Consider the following 24689-nt stretch of genomic DNA (forward strand, 5'->3'; position numbering starts at 1 on the left):
GCTCACTCATGTATAGGATGACCAGCTTGTCCCCAGAGTTAGCACTGAGAGGCTTGTGCCCTGGTTCACCCCACAGTCCCAGGATGGTTGGTCACCCACACACGTTGACTGGAGCTCTCGACTTCGCTGTGGCTTTTGGCAGAAGGCCTCCATTCTCATGGGGCTGCCACCTCAGCCACCTATTCCCTCTGGTACAAGGCTCCCAAGACTGCGGTGGAGGGAGGCAACAGCGATTCAGGAGAGAGGCACAGGCATCTGAAGACCTTTCACAAAATTGAGCACAGGTTCAGCAACAAGAACATGTGAATTACAGGAAACAAATACTGTCTTTTGTAGCCTGGGGTCAGAAGTGACGACTTCTGCAGTGTTCTGTTGGCCCCCAGACCATCCCTGATTCACTGTGGGGGGATTACACAGGAGTGGGACTACCGGGGGCAGGGGGGGACCACTACGGGTCAACTTGTGGGCTGATACCACACATGAAAAATGTTGAGCTTCGCCAGTGATTAAAGAAACATGAAGTGAAACAGGGTGTGTGTGATTCTTCACCTTTTATAAATTTAGCAAAGTCATGGAGGCCATAATCCTAAGTGAATTAGTGCAACAGAAAACCAATACTGCATGTTCTCACTTATAAGTGGGAGCTAAACATTCGGTACTGATGGACATACAGATGGCAGAAAAAAAAATGTGGGGACTATTAGATGGGGGAGGGAGGGAAGAGAGCAAAGGCTGAAACACTTACTGTTGGGTGCTATGCTCACTACCTGGGTGAGGGGATCATTCGTACCCCAAACCTCAGCATCACACAATATACCCAGGTAACAAACCTGCGTGTGCACTCCCTGAATCTAAAATCAAAGTTGAAACAAAATTTAGCAAAGGTCAAAGCAATGTCAAGTACTCATGCTAATGGTATGTGAATTGGTGTAACGTGTCCAGAAGGCAGTTAGGCATCACACAGGAAAAGCCTGTAAAAGGCACACACCTACTGATTTAGTAATTAGTAATTTCTCTGCTTCCAGTGTATCCTGCAGAAGTAACCATGTGCTCAAAGAGTAAGGTATTAGCAAGCCTGTTCATCACAATATTGTTAGAAATGACAAAGGGCTCATAAACAAGTCCACAATAGGGGAACTGTTGAAATTATGTTACACCCATTCGATGCACACATTTGCAGTCATGAAAAGTTACACAGGGGAAAGTTATTTATTCACATGGAAAGATACACGATATGTTGATCAAAGCAGGTCACAGGTAGATTTGTAGCATTCCTTCTCCAGAGGATCCCATTGTGTGTTTATACTCAGATGTGTTTATACATCTAGAAGACGTTTGGAAGATACATATGAACCTGTCTATAGTTGGTGTGGAGGGGCAGGTGGGATTCTGGCCATGTTTTCTTTGTTTTGCTTATCTTCACTCTCTGATTTCTCTGCAGCGCGTTGTTGTTATAATAATTGTTCAATTTCAAGAACACAGGCTATATCATGTCCAAATCACTGTGGAAGACAAAAGGCAATAAAACATTGCCATTTAGCAGGCAGCAGAAACAGTAAAAACATAAGGAAAAAACATAGTGTATGTCAGAAGACTAATTTAATGTAATGACATCATATAGAAATAGATTAAAAGTCCACATTAAAAAGATTCCAGGATTGAAACAATCATGTTCTTTTGCCTACCTTATCATTTACCTTAAACATTAGAATAAAGGTCAAGCTGGGCATGGTGGTGCCTGCTGTTGTCCCAGTTCCTAGGCAGGCTGAGGTGGGAGGGTTGCTTGAGCCCAAGAGTTCAAGACCAGCCTGGGCAACATAGGGAGACCTATAAATAAAGGACTGGACAGACCTATACATAAGGACTGGACAGAAACTGATCAGCAAGCAAACAGAAAGTGCCACCGTGATAATACTGATTCAGGTGAGGGAGAATTAGAGGCAAAAACAGTCAATGCATCAGGACTGGCTACCTGGTAAGAGGTTCAAGTACAGATCATGAACGTGTGTATGATCAATTAAACGTAATCAACAGTAGAAAGCAGAACCAGATGAACCTCATGGATAATTTAATAGAAAGGCAACAGGAATGAAAGACTTTGTTCTTAGCTTTTGATAGATGTATGCAAAATTAATGGTAGATATTGGTATCATTGTAAAGGCATTATTAATAGACATCAAATTCAAAAAGGGAACACAGACTTTTCAGGACTCCATAGAACGTTCATAAAATTGAGTACCTACTATGCTGCCAGAACCCTCTGAATGTCAGAGCACAGTACGGGCTATGGCCTGGGGCAAAAAGTTGGAAGTTAATGAGAGTCTCTGAGGCACTAACAACAAAATCAACAATCACCACCACCACCTTTCTAGGCACAGCTTCTTTCCTGAACTTTCTCCTTGTGTTCCTGGCCCATGCATCCAACACTCAGCTAATGTCTCCACCTCCAAGCCACAGCCATCTCCTGTTCATAATCCCTGAGTCTTTTCCCCTCCTGTTTTTACCACTCTATACCTCTTCAGTCCCGCCTGTGTCAATAGCGCCCTCAGGCAGGAGTCATGAGTGTGGGTTTGCCATCTGCTGCTTCACAAACCCTTTTCACCTTGCTTAAACCTTCAGTTTTGTCTTGTTACTCTTTTAGGTGAAGACAATCTTTAAACCCTCTGAACTAGACAAAATTACATTGCCTTTAACAAAAGCCATATTCCCATGCCTTCTTCTAATCTTTTACTAAAGAAACATTATACTTTCCTTACACACTTTGTATGTAAAACTGTTTCTCCAGTAGTGTCAATTACATATTACAGTGTTAACTCTTAGCAACTTTTATTTTTTGTGATCTCGGCTCACTGTAACCTCTGCCTCCTGTGTTCAAGCGATTCTCCTGCCTCAGCCTCCTGAGTAGCTGAGATTCCAGGTGTGTACCACCACACCCGGCTAATTTTTTTGTATTTTTAGTAGAGATGGGGTTTCACCATGTTGGTCAGGCTGGTCTTAAACTCCTGACCTCAAATGATCTGCCTGCCTGCCTCCCAAAGTGTTGGGATTGCAGGCGTGAACCACCACACCTTGTTAACCAATAATTTTTAAAACTGTCTTTATTTCCAAAAGATTGCTAAAGTCACGTGAACAAATGGCATTGAAATTTCTTTCTTTTTTTTTTTTTTTGGTCAGAGTCTTGCTCTGTCACCCGGGCTGGAGTGCAGTGGTGAGATCTCGGCTCACTGCAACCTCCGCCTCCCAAGTTCAAGCCATTCTCCTGTCTCAGCCTCTTGAGTAGCTGGGATTACATGTGCGTGCCACCACGCCCGGCTAATTTTTGCATTTTTAGTAGAGACGGAGTTTCGCCATGTTGGCCAGGCTGGTCTCAAACTCCTGACCTCAAGTGATCCACCCACCTCAGCCTCCCAAAGTGCTGGGATTACAGTCATGAGCCACCATGCCCAGCCTAGGCCTTATTGTATTACTGACACACCAACACATGATGTGGCTCTGACCATCTCTTCCTGTCTTCCTGCCATTGGTACTCACACAGGATCTGCCCCTGCCCATCTCTTCTGTCTTTCTGTGCTCCATCCCCACACCTCTTCTGCTCCTGTCCATGTCTTTCTGTTTTAGTAGGGTCCATACCTACCCGTGATGTGTTTCCTTCCCTTCTCTCATTGTCTTATTTGATTCTGACCCTTACTGAATATTAGACCCATCCTTCTCCTCTCGGCCACCCTTGTGAAGCTGCCCTGGCCATTTCTTGGATGCTTCGGCATGTCCAGCTTCCTCCTGAATTCAGGCCCCGCCCTTGCAGTGGCTCTTCCTGGGTTCCTCTGCTCCCAGGTGTTGGGGCTTCTTCCTCTTTGGACCATTCACGTCTCAGTTCTAATGTGGCCTCTCAGAGAAGTCTTCTGTGACTGTCCCTCTTGGCACGTCCTCCCTTCCTTGTCATCTCCTTTTACTTTCTTCACAGTGCTCCACGCCTCCAGAAAGTATTTTGTTCATTTCTGTTTTCCCTCCCCTTGCTGACCAGAAGGTCAAGGTCAAGGCCTGGTGTGTGCGGCTGCCGGCTCTGTCCCCGCCTCACGATTGTGCTTGGCACCCTGGAGGTGATCAGTGAGGATGTGTTCAATGAAGAAGTGAATTCCAGGAGTCAAGACACAGCTCAGCAGGAGTGGCCACGCACGCTGAAATCCAGGGGACCCCAAGGCAGAGGAAAGCTGGGAGGAGCCAGAGGACTTGGACAGCAGAAAGCCGGCAGTCAGCTATGGCTAACTGCGCTTGCAGGACCCAGGAGGCGGAAGGTGGTGGCAGGAGGGAGGGCTGGGGGGTGGGTTCAGGGAGGAAAAGAAACGCGAGAATTTGAGTGGCCGGAGAAGAAAACACTCGGCAGCAAGCGTGTGAGGCATGCCTTGGGCCAGGGGCTTGGCCCTCCTTCGGGGAGGGCTGTTCCTGCTGTCGTGTTGTCGTCGTGGGAGGGAGCTGGGGCTCCTGGCCTATAGACAGGGCTTGATTTCAGTCACCAGGAGCCGCTGTCTACACGTAAGACAGGCGCGAAGAGCTCAGGTTGGAAGGGGGGTGTTTAGAGGACACCGTGCCCTGAGGCAGGTTGAGAGGCAGGAGGACTGCTCAGGTGGGATTCGTAGGTGAGGACCACGGGCTCAGGGAAAGGGCTGGGGAGCTTGATCTCCTGGTGCAGCAGAGGGGCTGGAGAGAGCAGTGAAAATGGAGACCATCAGAGACAGCCCTTGGGCCACGGGGCCGGGGGTCCAACCGCAGTTGGCGTCATTCCGCAGGGGGAGGAGTCGTGGAGCCTGGAGGGGAGGTACGGAGGCTTCTCAAGCCATCCTCGGGGGGTGCCAGGGTCACGGGGCCACAGAGAGCAGGGGCCCAGCACTGGAATCCAGGGAGGCGCGAGTCCAGGACAGGGTGCCCCTTGGGTGAAGGCAGCACACGGACTCCTGTACCAACACGTGCGCGGGCCACCAAACCCACACCAAGTCAGAAATTCCAGTGCACGCAGACGTTCTACCAGTTCCTGCTGAGGGTCTGCGGAGGGCCTATGGGGGCCGCCTGTTCTCAGGCCGGCTCCTGCTGGCTTGGCCCTATCCAAGGAGGCCCCTCCATGGCGCTTTCCTTGCCTCTCCTTCGGGGCCCCTTCTCCGTCCAAGAGCCTCAGAGCCTTTCAGAAAGGGATTGGAGAGGGAAAGACCTGCCCAAGGCGCTCAGGGCTGGACCCTCTGCCTGTGTGGCTTTGTCACAGAGCTCAGGCAATCCGAGTCTGTTTTCTCCTTGGTCCAAGGAGGATCGCCCCTCCCCTGACAGTTCAGGGAGGTCAAGAAGGGGAAGTGCCTCATCCCAAAGGATGCCCACTCTATCTCTGCCTGTCTTCCTGCCTTTCCCGTCCCTAGGCTCCTGCTACTCCCTTTCCTACAGACTGGCCACGGCTCACCCCGCCATACACACAGTGGAACTGTAGCCCTAGCAAGCCTTACTATTAAGGAAGACTTTAAATTCCTTCTCCAAATTCTTTTGAGCTTGGATTCTGGACAGCTGAGCAGGGCCTGGAGCAGGAAGGACCTTGGGTAGGTTTTGAATGAGATCCCAGAAGCTGTGGGAATCAATTGAAGAGTGATCAATGGCGGGAGGCCACACAATCAGATCCGTATTCTGGGAGCTCTGGAGCTCTCAGCCAACAGGAGCTGACCATCTGCTCCGCGCACTACCTGGGATATGCATCCCAACCGCGTATTTTCCTTGGGGTCCACTCGAAAAATTTCTTCCTGCCTTTTCCTGGGCTGTGCTTAGAAGAGCAAGCATCCCTCTGAAAGTAGTCTGAGTTGTTGGGTTAATGACCGCGAGTGAAGCACAACTCCCTTTCTCTTTAAAACGATAGAGTAAAGTACTTTCAAGCTTGCCTGAGGTCTGAGAAGCTGAGCTTTCTGCAGTGCTCTTAGCGGAACCTTTGACTAGAGCGTTCAAAAGGCGTCTTCCCTGTTTGCTTTCTCAGCATGAAAACGTCAAGATGCAGAATCCAGAAAGGTCACTGGAGCCTGGCCCTCTGCGATCTGGATTCGAGGCTGCAGACTCTCTGTTGAACTGGGCGAGGGGGAGGGCAGAGTGCGCTGGGGCCCAGCCTCCTGGGGCCCTGAAAGGTGGGATGGTGCAGGCCAGTCCCCCCACCCAAACGCAGGCGCAGGAAGAAGTCACATGGGATTTGCTTCCCCACCAGGAGCTAGGTGAGTGACAGGCGAGCCCTGGAGTCATGCACCTGGTGACGATCAGCATGGGCTGATGGGGTCACAGGAGGTGACAGCTCGGGTTGTGCCTAATTAGGAGGCCTCCTCCAGCTGGAGGTGCTTCCACCTTCTACCACCCCTGGGGCACACCTAAGACCCTGTTAGCCACCCCTCACCCCCCTTCTCCCCCAGGAGGCTGAGTGCTAGACTCAGCATGGGAGACAGGGTGAAGTTCTCAGGCAAATTTTACTCTACTAAGGTCACCGTTTTGTAGGTAACACAGAAATGGTGAGGTGCTAGCCTGTCACTCTGTCCTGTGCTCAGCCTGTCTTCCCCTTTTCATCACCATCTCAGCCCCATCCATCTTCCTCTCTCCCTCCTCTCTTTTTCTCTCTGACACACGCACGCACACACACACAGACACGTGTCTGTGCCCATGAACACATGGGATCCAGCTTTCACAACTGATGGCCAGAGCTCGGTGCTGCTTTGCAGCGCCTTCGGGCCTCTCCCTGTCCTTACAAAGAACACACCCTCTGATGGTTAATATTGAGTTTCAACCAGATTGGATTGAAGGATGCACAGTATTGTCCCTGGGTGTGTCTGTGAGGGTGTTGCCAAGGAGATTAGCATTTAAGTCAGTGGACTGGGAGAGGCAGACCCACCCTCAATCTGGGTGGGCACCATCTAATCAGCTGCCAGCACGGCTAGGATAAAAGCAGGTGGAAGAGCGTGGAAGGACTAGACTGACTTAGTCTTCTGGCCTACATCTTTCTCCCATGCTGGATGCTTCCTGCCCTCAAACATCAGACTCCAAGTTCTTCAGCTTTTGGACTCTTGGACCTTCGACCACAGACTGAAGGCTGCACTGCTGGCTTCCTTCCTTTTGAGCTTTTGGGACTCGGACTGGCTTCCTTGCTCCTCAGCTTGCAGATGGTCTATTGTGGGACTTTACCTTGTGATCGTGTAAGTCAATCCTCCTTAATAAACTCCCCTTTATATATACATCTATCCTATTAGTTCTGTCCCTCTGGAGAACCCTGACTAATACACACTCCTTTGTCAAACCTGCCCTTAGGGCCAAAACCCCACTGCAGACACTGGAGTCAGCAAAGCAGCAGGCTCTCAGGGCCTCATGAAAGCATGGCATTGCATGCCTTGGCCAGGCCACCGGAGCTGTGTCTGGGGCTTCAAGCCACAGGTGATGACCACTGTGCCTGGTGAGATGGGACCCCCCCGGGTGGCAGGAGTTTGAATGGAGTGGAGTGGAAACAAGTGGAGAGTGGCGCCTTGGGCAGCTGGACACTGCTCTGTGGCCATATTGTCCCGTCTCGTGTCCTGTGGGCTGCATTTAAGTCAACTCTCCCTCTCTTCTTACAGGCCCAGCAGGCAGGGCACGGCCTGCTTGCTTCCCCTGCAAATCAACCAGGTTGATGCTAGGAACCTGCCCCTGCCCCTAGTTGGGATTACAGGTGCCTGCCACCATGCCTGGCTAAATTTTTTGTATTTTTAGTAGAGATGGAGTTTCACCATGTTGGCCAGACTGATCTTGAACTCCTGACCTGAAGTGATTCACCTGCCACACGTAGATTTATTACAGCCCAATTCACAATTACAAAGATATGGAACCAACCTAAGTGCCCATTGACCGATGAGTGGATAAAGAAAATGTGGTATGTATACACCATGGAATACTACTCAGCCATAAAAAGGAATGAAATATTGTCTTTTGTGGCAACTTGGACAGAGCTGGAGGCCATTATTGTAAGTGAAGTAACTCGGGAATGGAAAACCACTTACTGCATGTTCTCACTTACAAGTGGGAGCTAAGCTATGGGTATACAAAGGCATGCAGAGTGGCATAATGGACACTGGACACTCAGAAGAAGGAGAGTGGGAGGATGGTGTGGAATTAAAAAAACTGCAATGGCTCACACCTGTAATCCTAGCACTTTGGGATGCTGAGGCAGGCAGATCACCAGAGGTTAGGAGTTCGAAACCAGCCTGGCCAACATAGTGAAACCCTGTCTCTACTAAAAATACAAAAAAAAAAAAAAAAAAAGCCAAACGTGGTAGTCCTGTAACCTGTAGTCCCAGCTACTTGGGAGGCTGAGGCAGAAGAGTCGCTTGAACCCGGGAGGCAGAGGTTGCAGTAAGCCGACATTGTGCTACTGTACTCCAGCCTGGGTGACGGACTGAGACTCTGTAGATTGGGTACAGTGTACACTACTTGGGTCATGGATGCAGTAACATCTCAGAATTCACCACTATAAATTTCATCCCTGTAACAAAAAACCACTTGTACCCCAAAAGCTACTGAAATAAAAAACATTTAAAAAGTAATATCTTTGGAAATAAATAAATAAAATAAATAATTCTTTGTAGAAATAAGTTACCATTACCTTTGCAAGAGAGAATGTTTGCTTGCTTTATGCAGGCACCAGGGAGTGCTAAATTCGCAGGTGACATGAGGCTGATCTAGAGACCACATGGTTAGTTTTTGGTTACTTTTACTCTGAAGATTTGTCTCTTTGTGGTCCCAGTTTGAGGTGGGAGGTGGTTTACAAACTCTCCTTTGGTGGGTCCCAGATTCCGACTTTTGTCCCTCAGTCCCACAAAACCACCCAACGTGTAGCTCAGCCTCCTTTGGCCTCTTCTGCATCAGCAAATGTCCAAGAACAAAAGCAATGCTCTCAATTTCTCACACCTATCTAGGTTTTGGGTCTTTCTCAGATCTTAGCTCAGAAATTGTTAACTTTATGATATTCTTTAATGGTGTGTGTGTGTGTGTGTGTGTGTGTATATACATATATATATATATATAGACAGAGTCTTGCTCTGTCATGCAGGCTGGAGTGCCGTTTCGCAATCTTGGCTCACTGCCACCTCCACCTCCCAGGTTCAAGCAATTCCCTGCCTCAGCCTCCCGAGTAGCTGGGACTACAGGCACCCACCGCCACGCCTGGCTAATTTTTGTATTTTTAGTAGAGACCGGGTTTCACCATCTTGCCAGGCTGGTCTTAAATTCTCGACCTTGTGATCCACCTGCCTCGGCCTCCCAAAGTGCTGGGATTACAGGCTTTAGCCACCGCGCCCAGCCTAATGCTATAATATTTAAAAAACATTGCATTCAGTTTTTCTTTTTAGTTGTCTTTCAGAAGATGTTCACCAGTCCACAATTACAGGCTGCGGAACTCCACATTGCTGTGACTGTACTGGCTGTTGACAGAAATACCTGCTCTGTAGCTGCCGTGGTCCAGCTTGCACCTGGGAACAGACAGCTTTGCAGCATCTCCTCCCACTTCTCCCGTGGCTGGGAAGCCTCCCTTGCCTGCTGTTCTTCCCTGCTCAGGTTAATGTAGCTTAGGTAGGACAGGAAATGGAAAGTCAGTCTCAGGCGTGACAATAGGAAAGTGTTTCTTCCCTCCCTCCCACCTCCCTCTGTGGAGAAGAGGCATCAGGCAAATGAATGGAGAGGACTGACCAGAAATTAAACTGAAGGGGATTACTGAGTATCTGTTGGCTATTCAATTACAGTCCATGAACAAACCTTGTGTACCTATTGAGTACTGTGTGCTAGAAGGAAATCCCAAAAGTTGGGTGCATCCCTCCAGGTCCGATATGAAGAGAAATACCATGCGGTAATTTGAACAGGGAAAGTTTAATGTAAAGAATTATTGGTTGGGTGTGGTGTCTCATGTCTGTAATCCCAACACTTTGGGAGGCTGAGGCGGGAGGATCACTTGAGCCCAGGAGTTTGAGACCAGCCTGGGCAACATAGGGAGACCCCCATCTCAACGAAAAAATTTAAAATTAACTGGGCATGGTGGTGCACGCCTGTAGTCACAGCTACTCAGGAGGCTGAGGTGGGAGGATTGCTTGAACCTGGGAGATCCAGGCTGCAGTGAGCCATGATCGAGTCACTGCACTCCAGCCTGGATGACAGAGCCAGACCCTGTCTCAGAAAAAAAAAAAAAAAAAAAGAAAGAAAAAAATATTAAGTATAAAAAAGGACTGGAGTAATGAGAGATTAGCTAATAATAAAACTCTAAAATATTATTTACAAATACAGCTATAAGAACAGGCACTACCCTTAGGGTTGAGACACAGTGTCTAAGACTCACTGAATGGCTTGCACTGGTGGACTTCACTGTAAATCTATTCTCTGGAATTTGCTGGAAACCCAACCTTGAAACTTGACAAATTTGCTGGAAATATATCCTCTATAAAGTACTGGAAATCTGCCTTCTCCTGCAGGAGAAAGCTACACTTTGCATCAATGTCCTCAGAGAGCACAGGTCAACCAGGAGGCAAAAAAAACCCTTTCCTCCTATGGTCTCCTTTTAGCACCTTCTACTGCCAAAGGCTTAAACTGTGTTACTGGCAAAGGGAAAAATACTTAAAGGGCCCACATCCACTTTCACAGAGTCGACAAAAGTGGGTGAAGTTGGAGGTGAGAGGTAACACATTGGTAACCAGCACAATGTATCCATTTCAGCCCTTGGTTGCTCTATGCATCCTCCTACACATATGTACACTCTGGTATGATAGCAAAACAACTCTGTGTTTCTACCTAACAATATACACCTTTGCTTCTCACAAGTAAAGAATTCTTACCCTTCCCCCAAATGAGGAGACCCACAGTCCCAAGAGTCATTGTATAACTGACACAGTGAAGAAATGGATCCCAAATTCCAGGAATCAGGTTCTTTATATTTTATAACATTTAATTCTTAGAATCTTGTGAGGGAGATGGTGTTCAAATATAAATAAGACATGGTGCTGTCCTCCAGGAACTTAGGAGAGAGGCATGTTGATGAGGATTTATAATATCAGGCAAAGTAATTTAAATACTAATAGGGACGTGAAGATTACCTGCTGTAGGATCCTTCTTACCAGGGGGCTATCGGAAAGTGTCTTGATGGAGGTATTATTTGAACAGATGTAGTACCGAGACAGGTTTTGAAAGGTGTGAAGACAATAGTAAAGACATGGAATCAATCCAGGTGCCCATCAATGGTGGACTGAATAAAGAAAATGTGTTACATATACACCATGGAATACTACGCAGTCATAACAAAGAACAAAACCATGTCCTTTGCAGCAGCATATACACAGCTGGAGGCCTTTCTCCTAAGTGAATTAACACAGAAACAGTAAACCACATACCGAATCTTCTCACTTGTAAGTAGGAGCTTAAATATCCGGTACACAGGGACAGAAAGATGGGAACAATAGGCTGCAGACTATTAGAGGGGGCAAGAAGGAGGGGAGGGGAGGGGTTGCTAAGTATTTATTAGGGGCACATTTTCAAAGTCGGCTTGTTTTCGGATTTGTTACCAAAGCCGGCACCGGATGTGAGGAAGCAACCCAGAAAACACTAGAAAGTCTGAACGCAATTCTCTTACATTGGACTTTTTTTTTTTATGATGTGCTTTTTGGGACGAGCAGAATTACACTGTTGGCTCCCAGTTCATTATCTCTCTCTCTCTCTCTGTCTGTATCTATATCTACATATATTCACGCACATATATAGTACAAATATATACATATACACATACATGTGTATATTTTTGTAAAAAGGACACTAAGAAAATAGGTCGAAAGTGGGGGTGGGGGGGCGAGGCCCTTTGACCCCCCAGGAGTCACGTGCTACTGCGCAGCCGCAGAGACGTGGTCCAGGCTCCTGCCCGCCCCTCATTGTGCCGCGGACAATGAGTGTACGCAGTTACCACGCAGTTACCAAGGAGTTACCACACAGCCGTGGCACAGACATAGGCCTCAGGTCTCGGGCCTCAGAGCTAGACCTCGCCATCTCACAATGTCTGAGGGGACCGAGGAACAGGGTAAGGTGACCTCCCCTCAACTGGCCCACTAACTTGGGCCTCAAGTTCTCTCGAGTCTGGACGGCACCCACTTAGGCGGCCATTTAGGGGCGGCAGGATTGGCTACTCTTCGGCCGGGGCATGTCGGGAGGCGGCCTCTGAGTATCGGCCATCTGCCGCCGATTGCTCAGCGCGCCGGTGGGAAATTTGGCGTGGTGGACAGAGATGGCCCAGAGTTCAGGTCGTCTCAGGGGCTCAAGATGTCCCTGAGACGTGAGGTGATCGTGAGGTTCATGGCGTCCCCGTGGCTCTTGGTGGCTCGGGGTTGAGGTGACTCGGGCTTGTGACTCGGGCTTGTGCCCGAGTGTGTAAAGAGGCTGGGCCTGGTTGCCCTCCGGCCCGCGGTTCTCTCCGAAGCCTCGAGTGTTCAGGAAACAATGTAGGCGGTCGCGACGCCGGTCTCCGGCGATACAGCAGGTCTGTGCGGCCGCACTTTTTCTTGAATTTACTGTTTTTCCCAGTAATTCCGTGGTGGGCAGCCACGGAACACAGTCCTGTTCAGCGTTTTGGCATAGCGGCTGGGGCGCAGCCTCAAATTCGGGTGTTCTGAGGGGGTGCTTTGGGTGGTACCCGCCGCCTCTCCCGGGGTGCCCGCGAGGGTGACATTTTGAGATTTTGCAGCTTATAAGATACTTGATGCCGACTTTCTGGGACAAGCTGATCCTTTTTCAGCTGTTCTCTTTTTGGTGAGGCAGGGTATGGGGGGCGAGGAATGAGGAATGACTCAGACTTTCACAGAGGTTTTTTTTGCTTGGTTTTGTTTTGTTTTCAGACAGTCTCGCTCTGTCGCCCAGGCGGGAGTGCAGTGGCACCATCTCGGCCCACTGCAGCCTCCGCCTCCTGGGTTCAAGCAGTCCTCTCATCTCAGCCTCCTGAAGAGCGGAGACTACAGGCGCGCGCCACCACGCCCGGCTAATTTTTGTATTTTTTGTTGAGACGGGGGATTTCGTCATGTTGCCCACGCTGGTCTCGAACTCCTGGGCTCAGGCAATCCTCCCGTCTCAGTCTCCCAGAGTGCTGGGATTACTGGCGTGAACCACCGCACTGGGTGAGAGCTTTGACTCTAAAGAATTGACAAACTCCGGAGTTGATTTCCTGTCAGACCTTTTGCGGTTGAGACCTAGAGTCTGAGGCTTGGATGGTAACCGCGTTTGAGACCGTGCAGCTTCGCTGTTTTATTGTAAATACATAAATGAGGAGGAAGAGAAAGATGTAGGGTGTTGGGAGCAGAGGCGGGAGTCGGGAGATCCTGCGAATCGGGGTCCCTGTGGAGCGGGGGAGGCCGTCGAGGCGTGCGAGGGCCGGGCCCCGCCCCTTGCCGCGCGGCCGCTCACAGGAAAGGCTCTGATTTGGTGGGTGGCGGATCGCGTCCCTCCCTCCTCTCCCCGGCTTTCCCCAAGTGCGGCAAACTGGTTTCAGGTTGACTCAAAGATAGCGATTTTCCGAGCAGCTTTGCAGCGCGGTGTTTTCTAAAGCGGGGCGTGGGCTGGGTGCCGTTTTGGGCCTCACTTGTCGGGCCTGCGGCAAGTGCTGGGCGATGGGATACGGTTCTGGAGACAATGGAAGGGCTGCCTTTGAGAGTCTCGCAGGAAGATTTAGAAAGTGATTGTTCTTAAAACAAACGGAGCAGTCTGGCTGTTGTCATTGGCCCCGTTTTGCTGTGTGTTTCTCAAAGTGGTCCCGGCGTGAAAAGCCGTTTTCAGACCTCATTGTGAGCTGTGCCTCATCTGATGAGTTGATGGCAATTGAAAGCCTTGCGCCTTGGTAGTATAATGTTCAAACAATTTCTTGTTTTTGTTTGTTTGTTTTGTTTTGTTTTTTTGAGACGCAGTCTTGCTCTGTCGCCCAGGCTGGAGTGCAATGGCGCGATCTCGGCTCACTGCAACCTCTGCCTCCCAGGTTCAAGCGATTCTCCCGCCTCAGCCTCCTGAGTAACTGGGACTACAGGCATGTGCCACCACGTGCCGCTGATTCTGTATTTTTTGGTAGAGACAGGGTTTCACTGTGTTGGCCAGGCTGGTTTCGAACTCCTGACCTCAAGTGATCCACCCGCCTCGGCGTCCCAAAGTGCGGGGATTACGGGTGAGAGCCACTGCTCCTGGCCATCTTCAAACAATTTCTAAATGTTAAAATGTCTTTTAAAATTTAATTGGGAAAGTTATGTGTACACCTAAAAGAACTGATTGGACTTTTACATATTTACTGAGAAACCTTAGTGGCATTGTCAATAGCTTTACTAACTCTAGTTTGGAAGATCTGTTGATATACAAAAGCTTGTCTTAAAAATACACTTTCAATTGCCTTGGTTATTTTCTTCTGATGACAGAATCTAAAGTTTATTGTAGGAATCGACAGAGAAGTCTAATGATAATAAATTTGCTATTTGATAGCCCCTAGATAATTGGTATGTTACCTTTGGCTCTCAAAGTTAGGATTATACTGTATTTTTCTGTTTTGAATCCTTTTCTCCCCTTTAACTTTATTTAACTTTATTTCACAAGCATATCTAATATTAGTACATTTTCTTTGGGAACATGCTGCTGCTGCTGCTGCTGCTTCTTCGCCTCCTTCTCCTCCTCTCCTTCCTTCCTTCCTTCCTTCCTTCCTTCCTTCCCTCCCTCCCTCCCTCCCTCCCTCCCTCCCTCCCTCTTCTTCCTTCCTTCCTTCCTTCCTTCCTTCCTTCCTTCCTTCCTTTTTTGTTTGAGACAAGGTCTCGTTTTGTCCCCCAGGCTGGAGTGCAGTGGCGGATCCTGGCTCACTGCAACCTCAGCCTCCCGAGCAAGCCATCTCACCTTAGCCTCCCGAGTAACTGGGACTACAGGCGCATGTCACCATGCATGCTAATTTTTGTGTTATTATTATCATTATTTTTTTTTGGTAGAGACGGAATTTTGCCATGTTGCCCAGGTTGGTCTCGAACTTCTGAGCTCAAGCGATCTGCCCCACTTGGCCTCCCAAAGTACTGGGATTACAGGCATTCGCTACCGCGCCCTGCCTGAGAACACACTTCTTATTGGCAATATACCATTCCAGCTCAGGGAAATACCATAATTTATTTAAGCTTTTGTTTATTTAATACTTTGGTTTAGATAATTAAGTGGTTTCTAATGTTATATTTTTTTTCCATGAAGACTATTAAGTAGACTTCAGAGTGACTCTTAAAAAACCACACTTTTATGGGTGAGAAACCAGAGGCAAAAGAGTCAATTTATCTAGCCCACGGTCATACCTCTGATTAATTACAGAGCCTGAATTGGAACCTTCATTCTGTGATTCCTAATTTAGTACCATTTTCAAATCATCACATGCCCCTCACACTAGCTAATTATTTTATTCTCCTGCATTAGTCTTTTTGAAATAAATAGAATAAATCCAAGTTATCATGTAGTTTAAATGTGATCTCTGAGTAAATATTTCAAGCTTAAATGTGTTCTTTTCAGGCCAGCTTTAAGAAATAAAGCTTATTTTGATCTTAGACATTTTGCATAATGTGTTTTCGTGTTCATTAAAATGGTTTACTGAGTTGATATTTCACATCTGGTATATTTGTGGTTACCTATTTCACATTTTGTGAGATTCAGATTTAATTCATTTCATAACAACATTTACTTTTGCACTTTATTTCTGCATTATCAGTCATCGTAGACGCTAATATTAGTTTTTAGAGAACAAGTTTAGAACATCATGGTCACCACAAGTATGTCTACTTAACACCAGTTGCATCATTTAAGTTAAAAGGATATCATTGAACCTGTGGCATGGGCCAGCTGGCCACATTTCTTAAATGAGAAGAAATTTATTGCTCTACGAAATTGGAAGTACTAGAGATAGTAGTCTATGTGTGTATACGCATACATATGTATATACATACTTCAAAACTTCCTACTATTGGTTCATTAGCTAACTTGTAATGATTACAGATATAAAATACATAATACAAATTTTCAGCTAAAATATGTTTTTTAAACAGTCTATAACTTTATAAGGTAGCTTCCTCAGAAACTGTTTATTAATGTGGTATTGAATCTAATCTTTCTCTTTGCTTATTCTTAGATTTTTTTATTGTAACTGTTGATGACAGTGATGATAACAATGATTACAGTATTGAGATAGTGGAAGATTCTGAAACAGCAGATAATTCCACTGATGACATCGCAAATAATTCCACTTATGACACAGCAGATAATCCCACTGATGACACAGTGACAGAGCCAAATTTTCCAGGCGGCAGTGATGACCATCACCGTCCACTCCAAATGTCATATGGTAATTTTGTTAAATTTCCTCCTTGGCAAAATTTTGCTCTCTGGTCCCCATTTCCAGTACATTGCTCAAATATTCCTGTAACCTTTACAATAATTAGTTATGACCAGAGGGCTTAGCTTTGTGGTAATACCACAATGTTTACTTCTGCTTGCGTTTTCCCTTCACTTAACCTTTGTCATGTCTCCTTTGTTCTGTGTAAGACAGTCCCAGGAAGCATTGGGGAGAATATATTCTCTTTGAACAATTATTTATATCTGGCAACTATAATTATAACAATTTGGTGGCAATGCAAAAGTAAAAAGCTAAAACTGAACTTCTAGGAATAACAGCTTGAGTCAAGAGTCCATGGAGCAGGTGGTGTGATTATGTAGAAAGTCTCAAAGAATCAACAAAAATCTCCTGGAAGTCATAAGTGATTATAGCAAGGTTGCAGGAAACAGGTTAATATACAAAACTTAATCACTGTACTACATGCCAACAATAAACAATTGGAATTTGAAATTTACATTAGCGTCCAAGACCCCATGGCAAGTGGAGTCCTGCAACCAGAACTGCTATAGCCCACTGGTCCTTTGAATGGCTCTCTAGGAAATGTGAGACCCTCCACATCCTCACTTGTACAGAGAGTCATGAGACGTTAATTCCTTGGAATATTTCTTCCTTAGCTATATGACAATTTATCTTTACCCTTTGCTTAGAGAATTGGATTTTCTTCTCTTCAAAACATGGAAATGTTATTGCTTATGTTGGAGACTGGTACATTTTTTTCTGTAAGGGGCCAGATAGTAAATATTTTAGGCTTCACAGGCCATAAGGTCTCTGCTTTAAGTATTTAACTCTGCCTTTATAGCATGAAAGCAGCTGATATGTAAACAGATGGTTGTGGCTGTGTTTCAATAAAAATTGATGGTCGTTGAAATTTGAATTTCCTATAATTTTTCCATTTCATGAAATATTCTCCCCCCCCCATAATTTAGAAATGTAAAAAAACTCCATAACATCTTAGCTTATGAGCTATACAAAAGCAGGTGGCAAAGCGGATTTGGTCCACAGGTTATGATTTGCTGATCCCTGATCTGATACCAAAAAAGCAGTTTGATACCACTTATCTGTTTTGGTTTTAAACTATAAGCAGGGCTAGCAGGATACTTCTTTAGTGTGTTATAGAACATCTGATATAATGGAGACAAAGTAGAATAGAGGTTACCAGGGACTGAGGTGAGGGGGAGTGTAATGGGTACAGAGTGTATGTTGGGGATGATAGAAATATTTTGGATATAGATAGTGATGATTGTTATACAAGTCTCTGAATATATTTAATGCCACTGAATTGTATATTTACAAATGATTAAAATGATAAATGTTTGCCTTTCAATGTATACACATCATTATATCAAAATAGTGAAAAATTAGAAGCCATATAAATGTCCCACAGTGGAAAACAGATAACAGAACCTCTGGACAACCATAAAATGGAATATTATGCAGGCATTTAAAAATATTTTTAAAATTATAAATGACACACAAAATTGCTTAAAAAATATATGAGTAAGATAAATAAATGTATTTAAAGGTTACAATATTTATTGCTGATGGATTGCTTTCTCTTTTTATTTAGATTCTGAATTATTTATAATGAGCTGAATTTTTTAGGTGAACTTTTTTTTTTTTTTGAGATGGAGTCTCTCTCTGTCACCCAGGTTGGAGTGCAGTGGTGTGATCTCGGCTCACTGCAATCTCTGCCTCCCGGGCTCAAGCGACTCTTCTGCCTCAGCCTCCCGAGTAGCTGGGATTACAGACATGCACCACCACACCCAGCTAATTTTTGTATTTTTAATAGAGAGGGGATTTTACATTGTTGGCCAGGCTGGTCTTGAACTCCTGGCCTCAAGCGATCCGCCCGCCTCAGCCCCCCAAAGTGCTGGGATTACGGGCATGAGCCACCATGCCCAGCCATAGGTGAACTTTTTATGGAAGTTATATGACATGCAAAATATGCACACATCATAAATATACAGCTTAAATAATTTTCAAACTAATACATGCATATAACCAGCACCCATACCAAGAAATATAAGGTTATGAGCTCCCTAGAACCTTATCCACCCCCTTTCAGTCACTACTCTTCTTTGTAAGGTAACCACTATCCTGACTTCTCCTACCATAGATTACTTTTTTCTGTTTTTGAGTTTTATACCAATTGAATCATATGCTATACTCTCTTTTATATCTGGCTTTTTTTTTAGAAACAGGGTCCTGCCGTGTTGCCCATGCTGTACTTGAACCCCTGGGCTCAATTGATCCTCCTGCCTCAGCTCCTGTGTAGCTGGAACTATAGGCACGTGCCACCACACCCGGCTTGTGTCTGGCTTTTTTTACTTCTTGCTATGTGCTGCAATAGTTGGATTATTCTCATTGCTGTGTAGTTCCTTTGTTTGAATACATCTGAATTTAATTACTTATAGCTTGTATTATAGTCAGAAAAAACTCAAACAGCTTAAAAAATAAAATTTGGTTGAAGTTACAGCTCATCTTGGAGGTATCTTACTGTATCTTTTATTATTATTATTATATTTTTTGAGGCAGGGTCTCACTCTGTCACCCAGGCTGGAGTGCAGTGGCACGATCACAGCTCACTGCAGCTTCAACCTCTTGGGCTCAAGCAGTTCTCCCACCTCAGCCTTCCCAGTAGCTGGGATGACAGGTGCATGCCACCATGCCAGCTAATTTTAAAAAAATTTTTAGTAGAGATATCTTGCTATGTTGCCCAGGCTGGTCTCCAACTCTTGAGCTCAAGTGATCCTCCTGCCTCAGCCTCCTAAAATGTTGGGATTACAGGTGTGAGCCACTGGATCCAGCCTGGAGGTATTTTATAACTTGATATTTCTATATAACTTTAGTCTGTGTTTATCTAACTTGAGAGTTCTCCCATTTTCTTTATCCCCTTTTGATTTCTCTCTTTTAGGTCCTTGGTCATTAGGATCTCCACTATAGAATGAAAGGGAACAGGAAAGAGATGAAACCTGAATCCCTTAATTGTGCCTCTCATTACTGCCCTGGCTCAGGAAGGTTTAAGTGAAGTAGCTCTTTCATTAAAGTGTCCCTCCCAGTCACTGTGATGCAGGCTTTCAATGCAAATCTCTAGTGCAAGATATAATCCAATACTGTTGCGGCCAGTGTCTTCTAGTTCCGTAGTTAAGTGACTCAGAGCCATAACCAGACCTTCCTAATTCTAGATTGTTTGGCTTACCTTTCTCATCCATTTATTTAGGATTAATATAAACTTTAATAAGGCAATCCTAACTTGAAAGCTGAAATGGACCTTAGAGATCATCTCAACTGATGTTAACCTGGCAGATGAGGAGGTGGTGTCTCTAGTGGTCTGTCCAGCCCACATAGTGGTGGGGGTCTGATCTAGAATAGATTCCTGGCTTACATTTTGGACACAATGCAATCTCCTTAGTCAAAGGGCCTTTTGGGGCTCCTTTACAAAAGCAGTTAGCCCTTGCATTCTCTTGTTCATTTGTTTCCAGCATTTACTGTGTAGGCTTTGTTACTAAGCAGTTACTTCACAGTTTGCAATTGCATTTGATTTGATTCTTATTCCTAGTTATGGGTAATATAGACCTTCAGTTTTAAAAGAGTTACTCTAAATTGGTCATGGAAGAATTCTTGTTTTGTCACTCTAAAATTCAACCCAAAGTCCAATTCAGTTTGAGTTAGCATTCTGAGAACATATCTGTATTAAGGTTATTAAGAGAGTAGTGTATGAAATAACTTTTTTATGCATTGCTTCACAGTAGCCCATGGTGACCAAACCATTTCACAGATCAAATGCCCAGTACATTTAAGAAGATACAGTTACAACTCAGAGGAAGTGGATTTGCCAAAAAGAGGAAGATTATCTACTCCAGAGGTAGATACTATGGTTTGTTTATTAAAGTGAAAATCTCTCTTTGTTCTTTTCATTCTGCTGTATTTCTTTTTAAGAAATGGAGTTGAATTTCATGCAGTCAAATGCACAAATCAGTGAGTTTTGAAAAATGTGTATACTTACACCCCATGAAGATAATAAACATTTTGGCCGGGCATGGTGGCTCACACCTGTAATCCCAGCACTTTGGGAGGCCAAGGCAGGTAGATCACCTGAGGTCAGGAGTTTGAGACCAGCCTGGTCAACATGGTGAAACCCCATCTCTACTAAAAATACAAAAAAATTAGCTGGGCGTGGTGGTGCATGCCTGCAATACTAGCTACTCGGGAGGCTGAGGCAGGAGAATCGCTTGAACCTGGGAGGCAGAGGTTGCAGTGAGCCGAGATTGTGCCACTGCACTCCAGCCTGGGTGACAGAATAATACTCTGTCTCAAAAAAAAAAAAAAAAAAAGATGGTAATGAACATTTTCATCACCCTAGAAAGTGACCTGGGACCTCTTCCCAGTAAGTCCCCATCTCCCTTAACTTTGGAGGAAATACATTTTGATGTTTTTTTCCATTCTAGATGAGTTTTGCCTGTTCTAGAACTTCACATAAATAGAATTGTGCAGTATGTACTGTTTTGGATCATAGTCTTTTTTCCTTAGAATAATGTTTTGGAGATTTGTTTCATAGTATTAATACTACATTCCTGTTCGTTGCTGAGTGGTATTCTGTCATATGAATACTCATAATCTGCTTACCCATTTTTTTTTTCCCTCTGAGACAGAGTCTTGCTCTTTCATCCAGTCTGGAGTGCAGTGACACCATCTTGGCTCACTGCAACCTCCACCTCCCGGGTTCAAGCGATTCTCCTACCTCAGCTTCCTAACTAGTTGGAATTACAGGCGCCCACCACCGCATTTGGCTAATTTTTGTATTTTTAGTAGAGATGGTGTTTCACCATGTTGGCCAGGCTGGTGTCAAACTCCTGACCTCAGGTGATCTGCCTGCCTCAGCTTCCCAAAGCCCTGGGATTACAGGCATGAGCCACCGCACGCGGCCTATCCATTCTTTTGATGGACATTTGGGTTGTTTGCAGTTTTGGGCTATTAGGAGTAAAGTGACTATGAACACGCTTATGGCAGTCTCTTTGTGAACCTATGTTTACATTTAATTTGGGTAAATACCTGGGAGTGGAAGTATTAGGTAATGGGGTAATTGAAAGTTTATGAGAAATTGCCAGCTTTTCTAAGTGGTCGTACTGTTTTACATTACCACTATATTCTCCTGTGCTTTTTGATCTCTGAAGTTGAATAAAATAGATTATTAAACTATATATAATTTGGCTTAACAGAAAATGTATTTGTTTACCTACATAAGGATGTGGATATCAGTGCCACGTAAGTAGTGTAGGCAGTTCTTAACTTCTATCAGCCTCAATGTTTTCATTTTTGGGGATAATGCTAATTATCTGCCCAGTGTCATGGTTTTGTGCATAATTATCTGAAAGCACTTTGGAAAGCATGAAGCACTATACAAGGGTAAGATGGTAATATTGTGTTTACAATTACTAATATCTATTATAATTTGATATAATTTTGGCTGTCTAATAAGTTTGTAATGCTGGGCTAATTCAGTTAATTTTTTATTATGTATTTTGAAACAAAGAAGTAGATAACTACTCGGTGTGTTTATGTTAAAATTATTTTTATGGCCCACAATTCATCCTTAGAATAATTTTTCAGAAATATAATGGTTATTTACTGTTTGGTTACTTATTTATACCCTACCTTACTCCAAAAAATATTTTAAGATGATTTACAGATTCATTTATCAAGAAAAATAGGTGGTTAAGTGTTTCCTGTCTTGTCCACAGAGTGTCACTGTTGGTTTATTTGAAAATCAAAAGCCATTTAACATTTCGTTCTTTGTTCATGGTTAGAAACACTTGCTTTTAAAGCAGTTCTGGTGCTAGAGACTCGTTTATCTACCACAAAGTATATAAATGGTTAAGCTTGATGAAAATGGTGTCTTAAGTGTAGCTGGATTAAAGAGAACACAATTCTGCAAATATATCTTTTCCTGTAGTTGTAGGATTTGCAATGGGCAAAGGTCCTTTGATATCACAAATAGGCCTTAGGTGCTTCTTGAAAATGAAATAGAAGTCCTGAACTTTTCTTTCTTTCATATTTGCTTTTGGTTTATTAATAAATTTTCCTTAGGCAGTAACATGAATACTTGATTGTGAAGAAGATGGGGAAGTATCATTAATGAGTGTATACCAGACTTTGAATCTTTATATTATATTAAATGCTCATTGCCAAATATATTCCAAGAAAGCAATTTAGATTCTTTTTCAGTCTTCATATACACTGTAGAATTACTCTGAACTCAGGCTTAAGGAAATAGCTGTCTCTCCTGAATCTGTATGCTTCTTTTCATTAGACAATGAGCTCTGAAGCATTTTGTTTCCTTCTTTTCCTTGTAAGAATCACCATGTTGGTAAAGATGTGATTACCGGGGATTTTGTGAGTTATAAGCCAGAGGTAGTGAAGGTTTATTAGAAAAAAAAATGTTTCTTACTGTGTATAATGTTTCTTGAATGGAATGAGCTAAAATATTTTGGAAAGTGAAATTGTTTGGGCATTTATCACGATCATGGGGGAGAACAGAAGTGGAGGGCTTCCAAGGGACACATGCAGTCTTGGGGGGAAGTGGGTACAGAGGCGAGCTGGGAAGGTAGGGAGCAGGTTCTCCCCAGCCTGCCTCCCCTGCACTGCTAGACCAGGGTCCCCCTCGGCAAGCCTGCACACTGGGGTGGGAGGCAGTATCTGTGGGAGGAGGTGCCTAGGGCCACGGTCAGCCTGAAATGGCCCCAATGGCTCCTCTCCATTGCTCCTAAGGAGTTGGCTCTTTCCTCCCCTGCCCGTTCTAGATCACAGGGGTGGCGCTGCAGCATGCCTTGTTCTTTCATCCCAGTTCCCTCTTGAGTCCACCTCCGTCCTGCTTAGCTGGGAGCAGAGGAGGACCCCCTCTGTTGGCAGTCCCTGGCCTATCTCAGCCCCCTATTCCTGCCTCTTCACTCCTGGAGACAGTGGAGCGCCTGGGGCAGTCCTCTCCTCCAACTCCTCATATCTGTCCCCACAGCCAACCAACTGCCCCCATCCCCGCCCTTCTTCTGACCCCTTCCCGACCATTCTAGTGGCCAGGGCTGACATCCTTGCTGCTTTCTGCATCTAGTCCCCTCCCCGAACTCAGAGCTGCCCCCCATCGGGCGTCCCTCTCTCTCTCCTCTGGCTCCAGTCCCTGTCCCTCCTTCCCCTCTACGAGTTCTCCCACAGCTTGGAGAAGCCACTTCTCTTGCCTCCCATCCCTTCTTTGCTGTCATCCTCACTCTCTCCTTCCCATGACAGCCTCGCTCCTGGAATGTCATTGATACTCACTGTCTTCACATCTGGCTTCCTGTTTTTCTCTCTGGGTATTTTTGAATCTGCTGTTTCTTCTACCCTGTAAAACCTTCCATGCATCCTCACCTGGCAAGCACCTTCTCATGTTTTAATTCTCACCTCAGACCTCACCTCCTCTGAAAAGCTCTCCATGACTGCCAGCCTGGGTTAGGCCCACTCTTCTGTGCACGCTTAGCCTCCTGTTCCTGCCTGTGTCATGGTGCTGGTAATAACAATAGTAACATTAAGAGACCACTGAGCACTGTTGGACTGGGCATAGTGTAGTGTTGTTACTGTTAGTATTAACCTAATACTATAGCAAGGTTCTTGTCCTCAAGAGAACCCTGAGAGAGATTTTCATTCCGATTCCCTACATGAGGACATTGAAGCACAGAGAGGTTAAGTAACTTGCCCAGGGTCACACAGCCAATAAGTGTCTGGACTCTAGTATTTGACCCCAACCATGTTCCCCTAGAGCCTGCACTATTTACCTCATTGCCATAGCCCAGTGGTTCTCACTGGGAGCATCAGAATCAACTGGGGGCTTGTGAAAACATAGGCCACTGTTGCCACTCTCAGAGTTTCTGACTCCAGAGGTCTGGGGTACAGCCTGAAATCTGGCATTTCTAATGAGCTTCAGGTGATGTTGATGCTGCTGGTCTGTGGACCACTTTGCAAACCACTGTTCCAGGCTGCTAATCACTTTGTCTATTGGAATCCTCTCTTTACTTGTCTCTTTCCCAGCTGAGATGGCAGTTCCTCTAGGACAGCTTTTTTTTGACAGGGTCTCATTCCGTTGCCCAGGCAGGAGTGCAGTGGTGCAATCATGGCTCACTGTATCCTCAACTTCCCAGGCTCAGGTGATTCTCCCACCTCAGGCTCCCAAGTATCTGGGACTACAGGTGCATGCCACCATGCCTGGCTACTTTTTTGTATTTTTTTTTCCGGA

The 24689-nt window shown here is 45.4% G+C and overlaps 1 protein-coding gene across 1 annotated transcript in view; it reads left to right on the top strand.

The window, feature by feature from the left end:
* Nucleotides 1-11914: 11914 nt before the first annotated feature.
* BEND2 (BEN domain containing 2) overlaps nt 11915-24689 on the top strand; it is a 62898-nt gene continuing 50123 nt past the window's right edge. The window contains 3 exon segments of the mRNA XM_033200842.1: nt 11915-12073; nt 16166-16378; nt 20179-20294. Coding sequence (XP_033056733.1) covers nt 12049-12073; nt 16166-16378; nt 20179-20294 — 354 coding nt within the window. The 5' untranslated portion in view covers nt 11915-12048.

This window comes from Trachypithecus francoisi, unplaced genomic scaffold (assembly GCF_009764315.1).
Source record: "Trachypithecus francoisi isolate TF-2019V2 unplaced genomic scaffold, Tfra_2.0 Lachesis_group6, whole genome shotgun sequence".
NCBI classification, from domain to species: Eukaryota; Metazoa; Chordata; class Mammalia; order Primates; family Cercopithecidae; genus Trachypithecus; species Trachypithecus francoisi.